Below are 20,661 nucleotides of genomic sequence, written 5' to 3'. Positions count from 1 at the left end.
TATATGATATTACTCACTGATGTTGTAAGGTGTCTCGGAATCCTTACAAGCATTAAAATCTGCCTTTGAATTAAAATGAACCTGTCTTTATTTGCCTGATCACACATTAGAAAAAGATACTTCAAAAGCAAATGTCCCAACAACACTGTACTTACAAAATGATAATATTTACTCAGTGTAGAGCACCTTTAGAAAACAACATTACAAAGTGCTTTACAATAAAAACAAATGTCAAATTTGACTAATTATGGAAAAGCTTTTAACAGCAGATAAGATCACAAGCATAATGAACAAACAAGATGAAACTGTTCCGTCAAGTCTAGACCAGTCAAGACCAGTCAAGACCACATTTTTGTACAGCTCATCTACGAGAACAGCCACTGCCCTAAAATGCCTTAAAGTAAAAAGGATCATGATTGGAATTACAAAAAAAAAAATAGCTTAACTAAAGACTAAATATTGCAGTTCATACCCTGTAGTTTTATTTAAGATGGGAGTACACTACCAGTCAAAAGTTTGGACACACCTTCTTATTTAATGGTTTTTTCTTTATTTTCATGGGTATTTACATTGTAGATTCTCACTGAAGGAATCAAAACTATGAATGAAAACATGTGGAATTATGTAGTAAACAAAAAATGTGAAATATGTCAAAACATGTTTTATATTTTAGATTCTTCAAAATAGCCTCCCTTTACTTTGATCACTGCTTTGCACACTCTTGGCATTCTCTCCATGAGCTTCATGAGGTAGTCACCTGAAATGATTTTCCAACAGTTTTGAAGGAGTTTCCATAGATGCTGAGACTCTGCGGTCCATCTCATCCCAAACCATCTGGACTGAGTTTAGGCCATGTCATCTGACACAGCACTCCATCACTTTCCTTATTGGTAAGATAGTCCTTACACAGCCTGGAGGTGTGTTTGAGGTCATGGTCCTTTTGAAAAATAAATGATGGTCCGACTAAACGCAAACCAGATGGGATGGCCTGTCTCTGCAGGATGCCATGGTAGCCATGCTGGTACACCATCACACCTCCGAATCCATGCTTCACGGTGGGAACCATGCATGTAGAGACCATCAGTTCACCCTTTCTACGCCGCAGAGACACAGCGGGTGGAACCAAAGATCTCAGATTTGGACTCATCAGACCAAAACACAGACTTCCACTGGTCTAATGTCCATTCCTTGTGTTTCTTGGTCCAAACAAATCTCTTCTGCTTGTTGCTTTCCCTTAGTAGTGGTTTATTAGCAGCTGTTTGACCATAAAGGCCTGATTCAGTCTCCTCTGAACAGTTAAAGTAGAGATGTGTCTGCTACTAGAACTCTATGTGGCATTTATCTGGACTCTAATCTGAGGTGCTGTGACTCGGATAAACTTATCCTCAGCAGCAGAGGTCACTTGTGGTCTTCCTTTCCTGGGGCGATCCTCGTGTGCGCCTGTTTTGTCGTAGCGCTTGATGGTTTTTGTGACTGCACTTGAGGATACACTCAAAGTTTGTGCAATTTTCCAGACGGACTGATCTTCAGCTCTTAAAGTAAAGATGGACTGTTGTTTCTCTTTACTCAGCTGATTGACTCTTGCCATAATATGGATTCTAACAGTTGTCAAATAGGGCTGTCAACTCTGTACCAACGTGAATTCTGCACAACACAGCTGATGGTCCCAACCCCATTAAGAAGGCTGAAACTCCACAAACGAACCTTGACGAGGCACATCTGTGAAGTGAAAACTATTTCAGGTGACTACCTCATGAAGCTCATCCAGAGAATGTCAAGAGTTTGCAAAGAAGTAATCAAAGCAAAGGCTGGCTATTTTGAATAATCTAAGTTTTCCACAATTGTTTGTTTGCTACATAATTCCATATACCTTGTTTCATAATTGTGAGGTCTTCGGTATTTATGTACAATATAGAAAGTAGTAAAAATAAAGAGAAAACATTGAATGAGAAGGTGTGTCCAAACTTTTGACTGGTAGTGTATATCAGAGTAATTTACATATTAAGGCAGACACCGAGTAGAGTCATACAATAACCAAACCAATGTAATATTAAAGCTATAGTATGTTTCAGGATTATAAATTATGGAACTTAACCCAAGTAATATAAATATTGCAGATAATTTAGAGCTATTTTTAATAATATTGTATGTATTTTACTATTATATTATTATGTTTAATTCATATTTTCAGGTGATTTTATTCTATGACAGCAACATACACATTTTATTCCCACTGGGGCATAAGAGGCTAAAGCAAATACGTGGGTCTGGTGGTGGATTTAAGACCAACACCACATACCAAGTATTTTTCTCACCCGAACCCCTGTGAGGCAGTACTAAATCCCTGTTGACAAGGGGCAACATGATGGGCATGTTGTTATACAGCAATTGTCCAGAACTCCCTTAGATCTTTTGTATTTTTTCACATTCAGAGAAAGAGTTCCAGAGAGACCACACCCCTCCTCAAGAGGACGAGACGTCCATCAAGCTTAAATAAGCTTAAATAAGCTTAAATAGGAGGGGGGGTGGGAACAAATCTCAGTGTCAAAGAGAACATAGGAATTTAAGTACAAAATATCAAGGACATTAAGTAATTAAGTAACACAGCAATGATATATTTGGCTTGTTATGTATGAATATGCACCAAAGGAATGCGGGTTAAGTGAGAGGCGTCTGCACTCACCACGTTCAGTAATGAAGTATTTGTATGTTCAAACCTCCAGTCTGTGTCAGCTGTAAAATACGGGTTACAGGGATGTTTAATTAAAAAGTAGGTGTTTTTTTTTCTTCTTCTTCTTTTTTTAAACAGAATAATTTTGCAAAGTGTACCAGTGTGGAGAAACCGAACACCTGCTGCAGCCTGATTCAAACCTAAACCCAAATCGGTGTAGCAGTGGTTTGGACACTGATCTGAATGGTCCACGCTGCCTTTAGAGCATCAGTTTTACATTAACTTGACCATATGAATTGGAAGTTGTTCTAAAGACCGGACACATATGTGCTGTTTGGTTATTTCTATGTTAATATGAACACGTGATGTAAAATCTTTTTTATTAGAAATCACAACCATTTTGTTTTTGAAAGAGCTAAGCTCTGTACTGAGTGGCACATTTGACGGTGGTCAGAGCTCTCTGGTGGACAGACTGTGTAATGGAGCATTTTGAACTGCAGTTTCATGTTGTTTAATCAGCAGATATCTGTTACAAGATGAAATTGGTCAGTGATGTCTGTTCCTTTGGGAATCATACTGTTTGCTTTTTTAAATTTTACCAGGAAATGGTCCCAAAAATGGATTCCATCAGGTTTCGTGGTGCAGGAGGAATAGTTACATTATGAGATTATATAAGCTGGGCTTTTCGTTTGACCACATTTACTCAGATGTTTCCATAAAAGCGGCGATGAGTGTGTTTCCAGTTCAAGCAGGATATCAATAATCAGAATCAACTTTGATAAACCAAATATGTGTAAACATGAAAAGAGTTTGGATTCTGTTTCTAAATGACTCATTGACTCACCATAAATCCACCCAATTGCTATCGACTGACACACTGAAAGAAGGAGGAGATTGTTGCCACTGCAAACATAGTGATCAAAGAGCTGAAGGAAATACAACCCTCCCTGCAAGAAGACAGAGGTAGATTGTTAAAGCATATCAAAAACAACACGCACAAATTCAGGTGTGCTTAATTAAAATAAATTTTAACTGAAGCTAATTTTGCATAGATTTTATGTAAAAGAAATCTGGAAAGGTGCATTTTCAGCTTTTATTTACTGTAAACACTCACCTCTGTGACGAGAAGGAGACCGAGAAAGAAGCAAACAGAGCAGAGACAAAGCAGCAGCAGCTCTCTGCGGTAAGCTCGTCGAAACACAGTTGGGAACATATCCGTGACTGAAGTCATAAGACACTCCAGACTCACAAACTGTCAGAGACACACAGACCAAAGAAACAGTTAAACCATGGTTACACAATAACACTAAACTGAGGATTTCTAATTTTGTCTTAATGCAAAATATGATAGTTTCTGTACCTGCGTATCTGCACCCAACAAGATGACCATGATGAAGAAACAGATAGCCCATAACTGAGGTAAAGGCATCATGGCTACTGCACGTGGATAAGCAATGAATGCCAGGCCGGGTCCTGTGTGTGTAGAACATATTAAGTCATTTAAAGCCACGTCATTCGCTATGTCATTCGTTGTAACTTTTAAGTATAACCAGGGTTGCCAACTTTTAGCTAAATGTTGGAGTCAGATTCTGAGGTGATAATGAAGGATGGGGCTTCTTGCTGTAATTACACTGAATTTAACAGTTATTACAGTGAACTGACACATTAAACAGACCAGCAGAAAAGCCGCAACTCCCACAATTTATATGCACCAATAACAATCGTCAATATATTTCACCATTTCAGCTTAGTTGATTTTAGGATAGATGAACATTCTACGGAACAAAAATTTATGTAACGACAGCACCTTAAGGGAACATAAAATGTGGTTTTGTTCTTACAAGGCACATTTTAGTCATTGTACTTTAACGATGAGAGAGGCCACATTCTGTGTGTAGTTGTGCACGACAGCGTCACTACTGCAAATATCCCGCTGTGACAAAGCAGTAATAATACACTTTACGCGACAGAAGAACATTACTTGATGCTGCAGGTATTTAATAAACTCAGAGGAAAGACGCCGACTAACAGCGAGAAGCAACAAACTAAATTCAGCTCATGTCAGTGTTTGGTCAAAATGACAGTACATTCACTATACCTGTTGCTTCATTTCAGTAAAGCTGAGTGTCTGTAGACATGTCAGTTTGTGATAAATGTGAAATCATAGAGCAAAGTAGCCCAAATAGAGCAAAACACACAATGGAGGAGTTTTGTGTTTGTTTTGCGCCTCGAGTCTTTTACAGTCTCTCTGCGATGTGCACATAGCGGTGTTGGTTGTGAAATGTGGAAAATGTTCAGACTTTGTTCTGTGTGAAGAGAAGCCTCCAAGGAGGGGCTTTGAGGCTTCCTGCTATTCAGCGTGAGATCTGTTTGGACAGCGTGAAAGCTTGAAAATAAGCACGAAAGCGTGAGAGTTGGCAAGACTGTAGTGTAGTTTAGACAAAGCTTTAGGGATAAAACACGCTCTGACGCCACCTGCACCAGCTAGCTCACAGGACTCCCCATTTATAATGTGTTTTTTGTTGTTGTTTTTAACAGTATCCCAAATTCATTTAAGTATGGAGTCAACACAGATAATTAGATGACTGATTGAACCATTCAAACAGATGGACTCGATATCCCATACATTTGAATTAAAATGATAAGAAGCAGTTTTGCAGAAGAGTTTTATGCTTGTAGAATACGTTTTCAAAGAAGAAAATATAAGCAATTACTGTATCTGCAGCAAAATATATAATTTTAAACATCTTCCATGTCCCAAAAATATTCTCTATTAGTCTTTGAAATCAGCCTACACACTGTCTGAGCCTGTCAGATTTTCTTTTTACATAAAAGATAAATGGATGAAGATGGATAACTTACAGCAAAATCAGCAAAGGTACACTCAAATATCAGATCTGCTTGTCCAGTAGACTGATACATCATACATCATGTATGTTTCAGTGCACTATTATGCTTCACTGTGACTAAAATGCATTAAAAAACAATAACACATGCTAAAAATAAATGGTGAAATACTGTACCATCCAAAAACTGTGTCTGTAAAATAATGATATAATGTATTTAGCTGATTGAAATACAGTAAAGCAGTATAATTTCATAGATACTACTATTTCTAAATAATCAGATTCTTACTTTTATTTACAGTTTTGCTCTCTTTCAATAGTTAACAAGTTTGTTTTTTTTAACAGTCAACATGAAAATTTAGATTACACACACACACACACACACACACACACACACACACACACACACACACACACACACACACACACACACACACACACACATATATATTACAGATAAAACAGTATTGAGATTTTTTTTACCATTTAATATATATATATATATATATATATATATATATATATATATATATGGCTGATTTAAATAAAGGAAAATAGTATTATTGATCAGTCAAATGTTGCAAAAGGACAACTTTTTGTAAAAGTACAGATGTCTGATTTGGGCATTATTGATAGTTTTGCTCTGTTTTTTTAATGGTTGCAATGCAAATTTTTATTTTTTCCATGATTTTTAGTGATTTTCATGTTGTGATTGATCCATTCATATTTAATAAAGTAATCACTGACTGCTAGTTTCTGTGAGTGTAGGTGTGTTCTTACCAGAAGCAGCCACTTCAGATATCGGCAGTCCTTGTTCGTAAGACATGAAGCCCAAAACCGAAAAGATTGCAAACCCTGCCACAAAACTGGAGCCACCATTCACCAGACACAGAACAAATGTGTCCCTGAGGAAACAAACACAAAACCCACCAAGCATTTAGCAAATATCAAGGTAAAAAATGCATTTTAAAACTAAATACCATTGTGTAAGATGCTAAAATGAACAAAAAATGAGTTTGAACAGATGTGGGTGCTTTATTTTTATTTATTTATTTATTTTTATTTAACCTTTATTTTACCAGGAAGTACCTTGAGATCAAAAATCTCTTTTCCCAGGGAGACCTCTGTGCTTAAGACACAAAGAAGAAGGTAGCTCATGCAGCATTTCTACAGTAATATGAAAACAATACACTAAGAGACATAAAACATTCATCTGTCTACAAACACTGATGATGAATCACTTCAAATATTAATGTGCAGTAATGGTATTATCTGTTTTTCACTAAATTGATAAACAACATGAAAGCTTTTACTGCTGGGCCTGACGTATACCTTTAGTGCTCTTGAATGGCTGTTGTGAAGGTACAAAACAACATTATACAGAAAAACACACAGAGTAATCTGCGATGAAAATAACTGTTAGTTGAAGTTTTATCTGGTCTTAACAGAATGTTTGAGACAGCAAGAGACAAACTTATTGCTTGAATCTCAAGCCAGCCTTGTGTAGTTGTTTTAATTGTGTAATTTCACTAAAATAAAGACAGAAAGCAGAGTGCACTGACTTGTAACAATCATTGTTGAACTGGTTGTAGCTGCCCAGAGCCGTCAAACTCCCCTGACAGATGCCAAAAGAGAAAAGAACTTGTGCACCAGCGTCCATCCAAACCTAAACACATAAAGATTAGTAAAATCATTCACAGTTCTAACATCTCTAAGAGTGGAGACCGAAAGTCCACAGTGTGAAATGACGGTATTTGAGAGTGTTTGAGCTCGACTGAGCTGACGGCTCTTCTTGGTATTTTTGCAGCATTAATATGGCTGTTCGACTTCATTACTTACTTGAGGGTCCACCAACCTTGTGGGGTCAGGATACAGGTAGAAAGCTAAACCATCCATAGCTCCTGGCAGAGTGAGTCCACGAGCCAACAGAACCACCAGCATCAAATAGGGAAAAGTGGCTGTAAAGTAAACTACCTGTCAATGCAGAACAGAGAACAGTGTGATGCAGTTTAATTACATCGAAGAGAAATCAAAACAGATGTCAGCTTGGCATTAAGTAGTACATCCTTTGCCAACAATGCACTCTTTATGACACTGCTGCAATGAATTCGTTTGGCAGTTGTCTTACTGGTTCACATTTGTGTTTCCTAACAGAACAATTCACATTGTGCCATATTTCATCAGCTGATTCTGGCAAGAATGTACGTAACTTTTTGGAACATGAGGACAACTGCTATTTTGATGTAAGATATTCTACTTTTTAACAGGAAAAAGCTGAATAAATGAGAGGAGAAATATAATGAATGCTTCCATATACGGATGTTGTGCATGATAAGATCAAGCAAATTAAGCTGGCAAATTATGTCTAAAAATGTTGGACAAGCCAATTTGGATCAAAGATCAAGTGACTAACAATCATGAGATAGCTGGAAAGCTTGGGAATGTCTCTTCGGAAGATAAGAAATTATCTTACAAAGGATTAGTTGTACCTTTCCAGTCGATCTCACTCCTTTCCAAACACAGAAGTAGCACAGGATCCATGCCAGTAAGAGACACAAGGCCAGGTCCCACCTCAAGGTACCGATCTGCTCAATCCCTTGAGATATACCTAGTACTCGTCTCCTGAAAAAAAACAAGAAAACATAATGTTGCCAAAGAAACAGCGGTTTGAAAACAAAAACACTGACAAATTTGTTCATGACTACTATCAATGATAAAGAAGCCTATTATGATGGTGAAGATGTGACTCATCACATGATGTAGTTATGCAGAGCATTTTTTTTTTTGGGCCTGCAGTTTTTCATTGTGAGTAAATGCAGGCCCATGGCCAGTGGCAGGTATGATGTTTACCATGTTCCTGTTCACAAGTTTGTATGTTAGACCATTTGCGATTTAGACATCTGGGGCTCATCAGAATGACATTAGCGTTGCAGTTATAGTCCAAAATCTTAGAACCAAAAATGTGACCTTGGCTCTGCAGCATCATTAAAGTACTGGGGTGTAAAAACATTCTGTCTTCTCCCGGAGGTGGAAACATCGTAAATTCACAGCTCTTCTGAGAGAGAGGCACATTTTATGAAACACTTTAAGCACAGTGGAGCCCTTTGGCAAAAATGAATTTGTCAAGTTTGACAGATATTTGACAGATTATTTATAGCTGTAATTTTGTGCTTTAGGACAGGTTTGCTTAGGTGCTGACAAAACCCACCCTGACATAAATTAATTGTTTGATTTGCTGTGCTTCCTCTGGGTTTTCACTCCTGACTACCCCTTGCTGTTGTGATACTGTTGTCTCTGTAACTGCAACCTTCTAACCCACAAAACCTGCTGACATATTTGAAAGGCATCTTTTCATTTTCAAAAACTGCCAGAATGACATAATTTATTAGCCACAAACTGTGAAGATGTTTTTGCAGCAGAAAATGAGCCCACAGCAAATAACAAGGTGACAGGAGCGAGAAAAAACCATCCATTTCAGACATAGTGTACAGGGTGTGACTTGGCAACTCCCACCATCCATTAATTTTGAAATGTCGTTCAACTAATCATCCAATGGCAGATTTACACCAGGTTCGGCTCAAATGTATCTGTGTGCCTTGTGTCTGCGTTCTGTGTGACCCTGATGAAGACACAGTGGTGTTAAAATCGTACTCAGTTTGCACGATTAGCTCCAGTTCTCATTTTGTGCTCTCAAAATATGTCCTGCTGGTGACACTAGAGAAGAAGTCATGGGATCATCAAAGGTCAGTATCTATCCCAAGGGGTCACAAATGTTCGTGCCATCTTTAAATTTGAACCTCATGGTGGTGCTGCAGGAGAGTTTAAGGTATAAGTCAGTGGGATTCATCTTTTGTGCTTTATGGACACCTGGACTCAATTTCATGAGAATATTTGCTGAGACCAACTGACCAACAGACTAACATTAAAACTTGTTCACTTTTGGTAAGTGTGTTTTACATTTGGACTGGCTAAAATGTGCAAACAATTAGGCTTCACTGGAGACTACAGAGAAGTTATGGGCACTTATGGGTTAACCGACATGGAAATGCTGCTCCCTTGTGACCCAAAAATATGCTCTTGAATTTCCTGGAGTGACCACTCTGTGGCCCAGTGCTTGTAAATGTGACCATCTGGTTACAAGAAAAGCAAACTACACACAAAAACAACAGGGTGTAAATCCACCTTCACTGTTCAGGCTCTTGAGAAAAAGCCAGCATCAGCTACGAAAGAGAAAACAACTGTTAGGATGCACTTACTCCCAGAACTCTGTTGCAGGGGTGGTTGCGTTTGCAGCTGCTGTCCAATTAGACGATGCATTTGTTTTATCAAATTCAACACAAGCCTCTGATAAAAACATAAATAAAAAAAGCAGGAGATATTTCATTTGATCAAAATGTAGCATTATATTTAATACAATGTTAAATACTACTCAAATACATTCACACTAATTTGAGATTTAAAGGTTTTAACTATGTGCCAGAATCACCAGACTAACTTCCTGTAATAAAGGTTACCACAATAAGAGCACTGGTTATCCCACCTACTGGTTTGGATTTTTGCTTTTAGGACAGCAGACTGTGGTAGTTTGATATAGCTGACTGTCTGATGCATAAACTTAATTTCCGCATTTGTTTGCATATCTACCTGTGTTCCAGGCGTTCCTGCAGCTGGCCCAGGGAACCTCAGCACTGAAGGATGAGAAGAGGTAAAAGAAGGCCCAGGCCTGGATGACGATGTACGACACAGCGGCGTATGCAATCACTACCTGGGTGGCATAACCAATTCCTGAGGAGACAGATGAGGTAAGGTCAGATTAATAATTACAGGCCTGATGGTTGAGATGAGTGTGTGAGTAAAGCACACCTGTGGCTAGTCTGCTCGGGGAACCTGTGTGAACTTCAGGGGACCTGGCCTTTTAAATTGTTCAAATACACCAGAAATTACTGTGGAACTGGTTTGAGGTGAATGCAGACCAGTAGAGTGAGGTCAGAGAAAAGGCTGAGCATCAATTGTTTGCATAAAGAAACACATTATGTTCAGCAGATCAGCAAAAGAGTCTCAATCTTCCATGAATTTATTGGCAAAACATTTGTGACTAAGAACAGACGGCGCTCAGTTGGACCCAGAAAGACCAGCAGCAGATTGGACCGCATAAACAGTGAGAAACAGCTGTAAGGGTCACTTCAGAGATAAGTGAGAATTAGGAGACAAGAGGCAGCTAACAGGCCATTCAAAATAGGATCAGTGATGGTTGGTACAGAGGAAGAGAGAAACCATTCATAAGGTCAAAGGATAAGACAGACAGGATTCAATTAGTAAACAAAGATGCAGAGAAAGACAGCAGCTTTTAGAGACTTGTTGTAGTTTATTAATTTCAGATTAAATTCAACGTACAAGGATTAGATGATGGAAAGTTTTTGTGGATAAAATCAAAAGAAGAACTCCAACCAGGCTGCACAAAGGTGGGAATGTTAAAGTATGAGGCTTTTCTTCTTAAAGTCGTGCAGGCCAGCTTGTAAAGCATGTGACGGAAGTTTGAATGCAAATTTAAATAAATCAAACTCGAAATGATTGAAGCAACAGAAGTGGATCTTTCAGTAGGATAATAATCCAAAGCAAACAAGCTGCCCGTTGAAAGAATATTTCTCCACAGGAGAAACTTAAAGTCTCAGAGCTCTGACATAAATCCCATAGAGAAGCTGCAGGGTGCCATGGAGGAAAAAATGTCACGAAACATGGAGTAAACTTCATCGCAGCTGTTGCAGAAACTGGTTGATTCCAGGCAGCTGGAGGAGAGCCAGCTGGACACTGAAATTGTAATCTTCACCGAAGCCACTATCAAGTGTCCAAATGCATTTTTGTCATGAAACAATTGCTTTGTCATTTAAAACCTAACATAAAAGAGAAAATAGACCGAAAGCTTTGTCATGAAGGCAACTTTTGTTTTCAGTCATCCAGACTGTTGTTTTTTTCTGTGAAAGAAAGAGTCTAGTGATGTTCTGCACTTGGTGTCAACAGATTCTATTAGATATGCAAGTAAATTCTTTAAACTTTGGAAAATAACAAGCGTGTTAGCTGTTTTTCCTGATGTCTAATAAACTACTAAAAGGAATTATCCAACAGCAGAGCAAAGTATGGGAATGTATAAAACCTGTAGGGACAGAAAAAAGTCTTGTTTGGACATTAATATGGAATTAACACCAGTCATCTCTCAATTAACGCTATGCCTTGGCCGATAGCAGCTGCTTGTAAAATCATCATTCCTGAGCTTAATAACAAACATAAAAGCTTTCACATCAATGTGTGCAAGTAATTATCAATCCTGTCATCCATTTTGATGTGCATGACAAGGTGTCTTCTTTGAAGAGGTGCGATTTGATTTTAAATGTTTGGTATCTGGCCCTCAGGGAGAAACTGACACCTTTTTACATGCTGGAACTAACTAGTAAGTGCTTCAAGTTGGTTCTGACAGCATCAGACAGACTCCTGTGTAGACGAAATCATCTGTGTTTCTCAGGTTTCCCAATTATCTTTTCAAGTCACACAGGTGTAGAATATCGAGGCCAACGCAGTCAGTCCTGTAGTATTTACAATGTGCTTTGTGAGCAGCTTCTTTGTTCTCAAGTCAATTCACATGTGACTGGAACACACATATGTGGGACTGAAACCTGTTGTAGGAAAGTTTTTCCTTAATGCAAATGCTCTTTGTCACCTATATATGTCACATAGCAGCACAATATATAAGGAAAAGATCAAGAGTCATTTTTAGGTCAGCCTTAATATTATCAGATAAGTTCTTTGCTTTTAAAAAAATGCACCTTTGCGCTCCGAGCAAAGTTTGCTTATGTAAAGCTATAAAACTAATTTATTAAACCCTGGAGAATTCTTAAAGAGGAAGATCTGCACTTGTTTTTATGTTGAGCAACTTCAATTCCAATGTTTTAACCTCAGTGACTTCCAACAGAAAACAGTTTTGTTTCTTGCTCTACACTAATCCAATAAATACATTATTTCACGTTTAATCCTGTTTGCGTTACACTGTTAGCTTGGCTTTTGCTGTTGTGCCATGTATAATTTTACAATTTATTCATTTGTAAATTACATGTGATGCACAGGAGCACCCAACATCTGGATGTTGTTTTATTCTGCAGCTAATACCCATAAATGCAAATGTTCACGTTGTATGAATTTCTGTCTTCTGCCAGAGTTCCTTTTAATGCACTGACCTTCAAACAAGGGGCAGAAGTGCCTCCAGCAAGTGATGCATCCCTGAGATGTATACTGTCCCATGGCTGTCTCCAGGAGGAACATTGGGATGCCACAAGCAAGCAGAAACAGGACGTATGGAATCAGAAAGGCACCTGAGAGAAAGATAGTGAACATTAAAAACATACCAAGATACTTCTCTGAGGGCAAATCCCAGGCTCATCACAAAATTAAATTAGCTCCTCTTTGCCTTTTTCGGGGGGAATACTCCACCACACCGCTCTTTCTCCTTTAGGGAATTATCACTCAGGTTACCGGAGGTACTGCAAGAGGAGACTACTTCTTTCTTATTTATAGAAGTGCTTTTGGTCAGCCAACTTTTTTCTGGATTAGAATGAATGGAATTCACTGCCCCTGCATAACAGAGAAATCAATACTTCTTTTAGTGGTCAGCTGAAGCTGTGGCTTGTTAACAAGGATATTAACATGACAGCGTGCTTTATTCCTTCCTTCATTCATGTACTGCACTGTTTGTTTAGTGGGTGTACTTCCCACTAGTTTAATCTGTGTATATATTAATTCTGTGCGACAGCTGTAAGAAGTCAGATTTATTGTTATTCTAGCTGAAAAGGGATGACACATAAATTAGATTGAGACTCTTTTGATCAGTGTCACTGTCATTAACTGAAAATATCTTGTTCCAGGGTTTCCTTGTTCCTCCTTGAGCTCCATTTGGCTTGATAAAGGAAAAAAAAAACATTTCTATAAAATCACTATCAGCTTGTGCAACACCAGGGCCATTCCCTTATCATGGGGCATTTATCATGATCAGCATGTTTGTTCATTATTTTAACCAGAGCAGCAAACTTACAGGAACTTTTCTCCTGGGGTAATCCTGCTTACCTCCTCCATTTTTGTAGCACAAATAAGGGAACCTCCACAGGTTTCCCAGCCCAACCAGGGTCCCTGCTACAGCCAGCAGGAACTCCAACTTGTTCGCCCACTGGCCACGGTCCAGCAGCTGAATCTTCTTCTTCACCAGACTGTTATCTGGACCAGACACCTCCAGGCTGTTTCCTTTGAGGAATTCCCTTGACATATTAAGAAATGATAGCAGATTAAAAAGACATACAGTAAAATCCAAACTGGAGAGTAGTTCTGCTTCCTGTACATTTAAAGGATTATCACACCTTTCTAGCACTAAGCTATACAAACATGCAGAACTACTCAGCTGATTATTTGGCACTGTACATAAGCTTTATTTATTTATTCATTGAACTTTAGCTCACAGGATTATCAGGAATGGAAAGTTTTCACTGGCAAGTGTTGAAGCTACAACTTATTAAAGCACATTTTGGAGTTAGAGCAATGTATTTAGCAGTCCAGTGTAAAGCATAAAGACAGTGAACACTTACCCCTCCATCACAAAGTCCCCTCCCCCAGGAGCTGCTTCCAGCAACAGCAAAACTGTTTAGTATTCCTCTCAGCTGTGTGCACTGCAGGATCTCTACACAAACAACATGTCATGGGCTGAGCCAAAGTGAGAAACAAAGTAGCTATGGTTTTCTTTTTGCTCCTCTATGACCTAATTATTGTCGGATTGGTCTGCACACTGTGCTGTCTCACTGGAAAGTGTTTGGCTCTGACAAAGGTTCGAGGTAATGCCACTTCCCTTCTGTATTTTTCCACTGAGGAGGACGTTAAGTCATTAAGATTAGCACAGTTGCTAGCAACTAAACCAGAGCAGCTGAGCCGTCTGCTATGTCAGCCACCATAAACAGGCTTCAGTTGTCTGCACACTGGGAATTTGTGGCTTTGGTTCATAATTAATGCAAGAACAATACTAATTGCTAGTTCTGTATGCAAACAGTCATCCGGTGTGAGTGACTGAAGCTAATATTCCGCTTCAGAGTTTATTATGTTTGCACTGGTGTTTATAGCCAACTTTATGGCATCTTACTATAATGCAGTCACATGAGAGGGCAGCTTTGCTGTTGCGATTGTTGAAGGCAGTCTGTAAAGTCTTAACCACATAAATTTGAAGCTTGTTCAAGTTTTTGAAGTTATTTTTCTCCACCAACCACAAATTGAGTTGTTTTGTTAACTTTTCACAGGTTGTGCCTTTTCTTTTCACCATGTTCCTCTCCAGCAAGCCTGAAAAGAACAAAACCACATGGAAGGAAGGAAGAAAAAAAACAAACACTAGTCAGTCATTGCACCATTTACCACAAAAACCAGAAATAGCCACACAGCACTGCAGAAGTGGATGGAATTGTTTTTCCTCTTTAGTTACACCCAGAACAGAGCAGCAACAGTCCATACTGCACCACATGTAGCTGAAGATTTAAAAATGAAGGTGGAAACTGAAACATTTTTATCCTAACTAGTGATGGGGCTCTGTTCATACAGACTAAAGCTTTGATAAACCGACATAGTGTTGTTGCACCCAGTGAATGGATCCTAAAGACTTAAGTGATCTCCTGAGTTTTCCTCCAGCTACACCAGCACATCAAAAGCGCTGCTTCTTTCTTCATGTACTGACAAAACAATTGAAAACTGCATTCTCAGTTACATTTGGAGGAAAACATACTTTCTGCTGGTTTTGTTTGTCTCAAAGAACTTTCTAATCAACATATCATTTTCATTTATTTGCAAGTCAGGGAGCTGGGATTTGCTTCTCACCAGAGGAAATGCCATGTTTGGTATTTAAATTAAGTGACAATAAGAGTGACTTGATACCTGATGCTTACAACCAGGTCTCCGAACAAAGAAGAATAAAGAAGAATCTTTTGTGCCTTTTATTTGGTCATTATTTCATAATATTTAAGTTTCTTTCCTCAGTTTTTGAGCTGCCTCGTGGTGTACGATACTGCAAGATTTGGTATTGATCTGATACCGAGTAAATGCAGGGCCAGTATCGCCAAAACCAATACCAATACCAATACCAATACTCTAGATGAACTTTTTTAGTAATCGGTAGGTTTGGAGCAAGGTTTGCTGCTGTGTATGGTCCAGATCTGGAATGAAGATGGGGCTGTAAATGCTCACAGGGTCTAAGAATCAGAATTCCTGTGTAGGTTTTCTTTGGGTCTGGAGGAAGAATCTGGGTTGCCTATGAAATCACAATATGAAGGATAACCTCCTTAAACAGTGTTTGTTTTTGACAGTTTGGTCAGTATTTGTGCAAAATTTCTCTCACTGAAATAGGAAATCCTCTTTGAAGATGCATTTTTACATTAATTTTTTTGCACAGTTGCTTTTGTGATATTGAATACAATATTTTTAGTTATTTTTGACAATCAAGTGACAGACATTGCCAGTTTGTCGCGCCCATCTAGTTCCACCTGGTTAAAGGTGAAACACCATCTGCCCAGCGACAGATCCTACATTTACTGATGCCCCCTAAACACCTCACAGTGAAGATGCTAAAAATCATGATCCTGCTTAATGTTTATTTGATTTTGTAGGCCTGCTACAGCACTAGTCTTTGTAACTGGTTCAGTATCTTCCTGCTTGCAGTCTGCCCATCAACAGCTCGTCTTACACATCAGAGAGGAACACTTAGACAAAGACAAGGAAGAAATTCAAGTTATGTTTTCCACCACTATAATAAATGATGTTGATGGTTGAACCTGTTTACTTGTTTTTCTGGTGCCGCTGAGTCATGTGACATAGAACATCCAATCACAGAAGCAGCCAAGGCCATTTCTCAACACCAAGAATGTAAGAATGGACAAGAAGTATATTGAGAAATGACCCTGGTGTGCTGCTCTGCTCTGACAGCAGAGCTCTGACACAGACAGCCAGGAAACTGCATCAGTGCAGGCATACAGGAGAGAAACTGAAACTGAAGTATCGATCTCATCATCAATACCAGCGCTGGTATAGATATTATCATTATTTGGATGGATCTGCCCACCTCTACTACCTTGTATGCTAGGTGGTGTGTATTAGAAGGATATATGTCATAATGTTTATAAATGGTTCTTAAAATAATGAAAATAATGAAAAACTTAGCTGTGATTTCTTTCACTGCTTTACTGTATCTCCTTATCAGCCAGCCAATATTATATATTGATGGTAACCCAGAAAATGGAGGAGAAGCTTCAATCATATTGTGAAATATGATTGAATTCTAAACTTATCCATGTAGTTTGGGTGCTTTATCATAACCAAACAGCAAGTGAAAATCAAAAGTAAACAAGTGATAAGGAAACTTTAAGAATAATGGTCACACCCAAAGTTATGTAATGCGTAGTTTAAAGTCCACTCTCCAACCTACCAACCTACCAACCTACTAACCTATGCCTCCATCTCCTTTAGTGAACATTGTTGCTGCCTCAGCGGTGACAAACAGAAAGCTTGTGTCAAAACAAAATCTATCCATTCATTCTCTATATACCGCTTTATCCTCACTAGGGTTGCGGGGGGGGGGGGGTTGGGTGCTGGAGCCTATCCCAGCTGACTCTGGCGAAGGCAGGGGACACCCTGGACAGGTCGACACAGATGAACAATCACACTCACATTCACACCTACGGGCAATTTAGAGTTATCAATTAACCTCAGCATATTTTTGGACTGTGGGAGGAAGCCGAAGTTCCTGTACGAATGCATTCTTGAAATATACCTGGGGCTATCTCAAGAGTAAAGTGTACACATCATTAGCGGTGTTTTGACCACTCCAGCTACACCCACCACGTCCCTTCCTGCCACCCCGAAGCAAAGCATTGGCTCCAGTATGTGCTGCTCGTGGACTGTCATGGCACACCGACCCGCTGCCGTTACGCACAGACGCAGCGGCACTTTCTGTCTCAGTGGACGACTGAACATCTTCATCAGAAGGTGAATATTCCTCTTCAGAATATGAGTAAGCCATTACTTGACAAAGTACTTTGTCAGCGTTGAGTTTTCTCACTCTAAAATGTGCCGTCTTGCGCTCTGATACGCTCCGACGGCGAGTCTCGTCTCCTCGGTTGTCAAACTCTGTAAACTCCAAAACTTTGAAAGAAAACACGCCCACAACTGATGCTCAGATTGAAGTTACAGATGTCCGCCATCTCCTGGTGTACAGTACATGAGGCACATGAGGAAGTATATTTAAAGCTATGGCTTGTTATGTTCAGCAATGTTGCTTGTCGCAATATTGCGACTTTGGCGCTTAAAGGGTTAAATTGCAAGTTTTCCGAACCGATTAGTCGCCAATAAAATTAGCGACTAGTCGGTTCGGAAATTAGTCGAAATTCCCATCCCTAATATATATATATATATATATATATATATATATATATATATATATATATATATATATATGGAGACAATGTTGCCTCATGAGCATTTATTGTAACAACTCTGATGAACTTTGCATTTTTTCTGACTTCAACTACCTGAAACACTAAAGACATTTCTATCAGTCTCAGCTGCAGTTTGTGTTCCGTGCAAATTAGCAAATGGATTGTGCTCGTAAACATTAGTATGTTAAATTTTCCACCACTGTGATAGATGATGTTGCCGGTTGAACCTGTTTACTTGTTTCCCTGACGCTGCTGAGTCACATAACGTAGAACATCCAATCACAGGAGAAGCCAAGGCCATTTCTGATTTTAATGGCATGCTTACAGAAACATAAATCAATCCTCAAGGTAGGAAACAGTAAACGGTAGATGATTACTAGAGTTCTCCAAGCACAAGTTTTTGCTATTTTTTTTAAACTGGGTTCTTCTTCTTTGACTCTCAAAAAAAGTCTTGTGACAAGCTATTTCTGGTTCCAGTAGGATATCAACAACGGTGTGTCGAGAACGGGGGGAATGGACTGATTCTGATGCCTGTTTTCTTCAATTTTTGTAGCATTTAGGTGTAAAAAGTTTGGTTAGCAAGGTTAGCAGCAGCATTATTTTGGCCATGTCAGCAACTGCACGAAATTGTCTCATGTAAACAAAGGAGATGATGGCGGACACACATTACATCACCACTAAAAACCAAAATCTCAGTTTCTCCTTTTCTTCATACCAACACTTGAACAAAGTTTTTGAGTATCATCATCCTAAAAGAGGCTTCCAAGAGGTTGTTTTTTTTGTGACATAAAACTGCATTTGGTTGCAGATTAGAGGCCAAAGCTATGTTTTGAAAGTTAGCCGTGTAGACAAGTCCAAATAGAGACTTCTTATGCAGTTAGACCATTCTCTAACACTAACATGGCCCTGTGTAGAATGGTCTGACTGCACCTCAGTATTGTTCTGTTATAAAAGAAAAAGCTCTGGCATGTTTCTATTTCTTTGAAGCAATCAGTCATGCTGATTGGGCTAAATACGCCATGCAGCAAAGATGTTAACTCATAACGGTGATGTGGATATTGTTTTGCAGGAGCATTTGCACACAGGGAAATGAGAAAAACAAGCAGTACAAAGTTACAGAAAGATCTAAACTTTGAGCAGTACTGGCAGTACAGGCTGCTGCCCGGGGCTGCTGCTGTTGTTTCCTGTAGTGAAGGGGATTCTGAAAACACTGACATGTAGACAGCAAAAAGAAAAGAGAAAATCATGTGAAATGGCTGGCTTACTGAGAAAAAACAACCCAAACAGCATTGATATGAGATTATTAAATTGTCCACACCATTCTATCCTCAACATCCATTAAAAAAATCTGTTCTTACAGCTATCTTTTTCAAAAAAAAATACTCCATACACATAAGAACTTCAAACTCTGTAGTAAGCATGTCTGGACTGACTGCAAACTTGGAGGTTTTTGTATGCCACTGAAGAGTTGCAGAAATGCCAAGTTAAACTGTAAGCTTGGAATTGCGAGTGCAAACCAAATGTTTAACATGACAGCACATAAATCCACAGTTATTGTTTCAGATGCGTGCTCATCACACAACATGTGGTCATGCATGGTAGTGCATAGAGGTGTGACTCACTACCAGTCAAAGTTTGGACACACCTTCTCATTCAATGCTTTTTATTTGTTTGTATTATTTTCTACATTGTAGATTAATATTGAAGATTTACACTTTTTTGTTTACAACATAATTCCATATGTATTTATTTTATAGTTTTGATGTCTTCAGTTTTAATTGACAATGTACAAAATAATGAAACAAAAACCACTGAATGAGAAAGTATGTTCAAACTTTTGACTGGAACTGTATTTCTGGGACTCTTAGTTCTATATCTATACCAGAGTTTTAAAAAACATGTACTTCTGAAGACTTTAAAAAAACGATGAGGCTCTTTTCATACAGGCTAAAGTCAGAGATGGACTGTCATGAAGTGTTGTTAGATCCTAAAGACCTTCGTGATCAGACAATGACTTTCATACGCACTTAAAACCGCCTTGTAGAGGCCCAAATGTTGAGGACAATGTTTGTTTTGCAGAATATTTACGTGAACAAGGCCTAAAAAAACAAAGCACAGGTACTTTACAACATTTGTTGATGTTTGGCTCAATAATGACGTACTCTTACGGTGCACAGCTGGGATTTCAACCCACAAATCGCAAGGTGCATCATGGTGGATTGGGGTCAAAAACACTGTTACATCTGACTGATTACTGTAATTTGAAATTGAGCTGGCTTATCTAATTCCACTCAACTTATTTTGGTGTTCTCTGTCTTTAAACTTGCAATTCTTGCCAGACTTTCTCACATATTCGCCCCCATGTAAAACCGGTTTATTATTACAATGAAGCAGCCTAACTGTTTGTGGTGACAACTCTGGTGAGCTACTGAAAAAGTCAGATGATCTTATTTCAAACGAGCTCAGACAGAAACCCAACACTCAAATGTCAAACAATACCACAAGTTTCATGATGTAATGTGCAGGCATTGTATTTCTACCTGTGCTCTGTTACAGCCAAATTTAATTATTGAGTGCTTAAGTTCAGACCCTCCAGACTTAACATTACTGACGCAAAGTAGAGTAGAAACAATAAAAGCTCTGCTTT

General features: G+C 38.8%; 1 protein-coding gene across 1 annotated transcript in view; it reads right to left on the bottom strand.

Annotated features, from left to right (window-relative positions):
- Positions 1–20,661, bottom strand: part of LOC110947903 (sodium- and chloride-dependent GABA transporter 2-like) — a 39,295-nt gene that overhangs the window by 9,566 nt on the left and 9,068 nt on the right. Inside the window, exons 2-13 of the mRNA XM_051947950.1 lie at positions 14,139–14,877; positions 13,627–13,814; positions 12,744–12,878; positions 10,162–10,302; positions 9,774–9,861; positions 8,007–8,139; positions 7,357–7,491; positions 7,080–7,183; positions 6,298–6,422; positions 4,032–4,144; positions 3,786–3,923; positions 3,516–3,618 (exon numbers count right to left, since the gene is read on the bottom strand). Coding sequence (XP_051803910.1) covers positions 3,516–3,618; positions 3,786–3,923; positions 4,032–4,144; positions 6,298–6,422; positions 7,080–7,183; positions 7,357–7,491; positions 8,007–8,139; positions 9,774–9,861; positions 10,162–10,302; positions 12,744–12,878; positions 13,627–13,814; positions 14,139–14,146 — 1,411 coding nt within the window. The 5' untranslated portion in view covers positions 14,147–14,877. The remainder of the gene's footprint in view (positions 1–3,515; positions 3,619–3,785; positions 3,924–4,031; positions 4,145–6,297; positions 6,423–7,079; positions 7,184–7,356; positions 7,492–8,006; positions 8,140–9,773; positions 9,862–10,161; positions 10,303–12,743; positions 12,879–13,626; positions 13,815–14,138; positions 14,878–20,661) is intronic.

Source organism: Acanthochromis polyacanthus, chromosome 5 (genome assembly GCF_021347895.1).
Source record: "Acanthochromis polyacanthus isolate Apoly-LR-REF ecotype Palm Island chromosome 5, KAUST_Apoly_ChrSc, whole genome shotgun sequence".
Classification (NCBI taxonomy): domain Eukaryota; kingdom Metazoa; phylum Chordata; class Actinopteri; family Pomacentridae; genus Acanthochromis; species Acanthochromis polyacanthus.
This window is presented reverse-complemented; position numbering and strand designations above follow the sequence as displayed.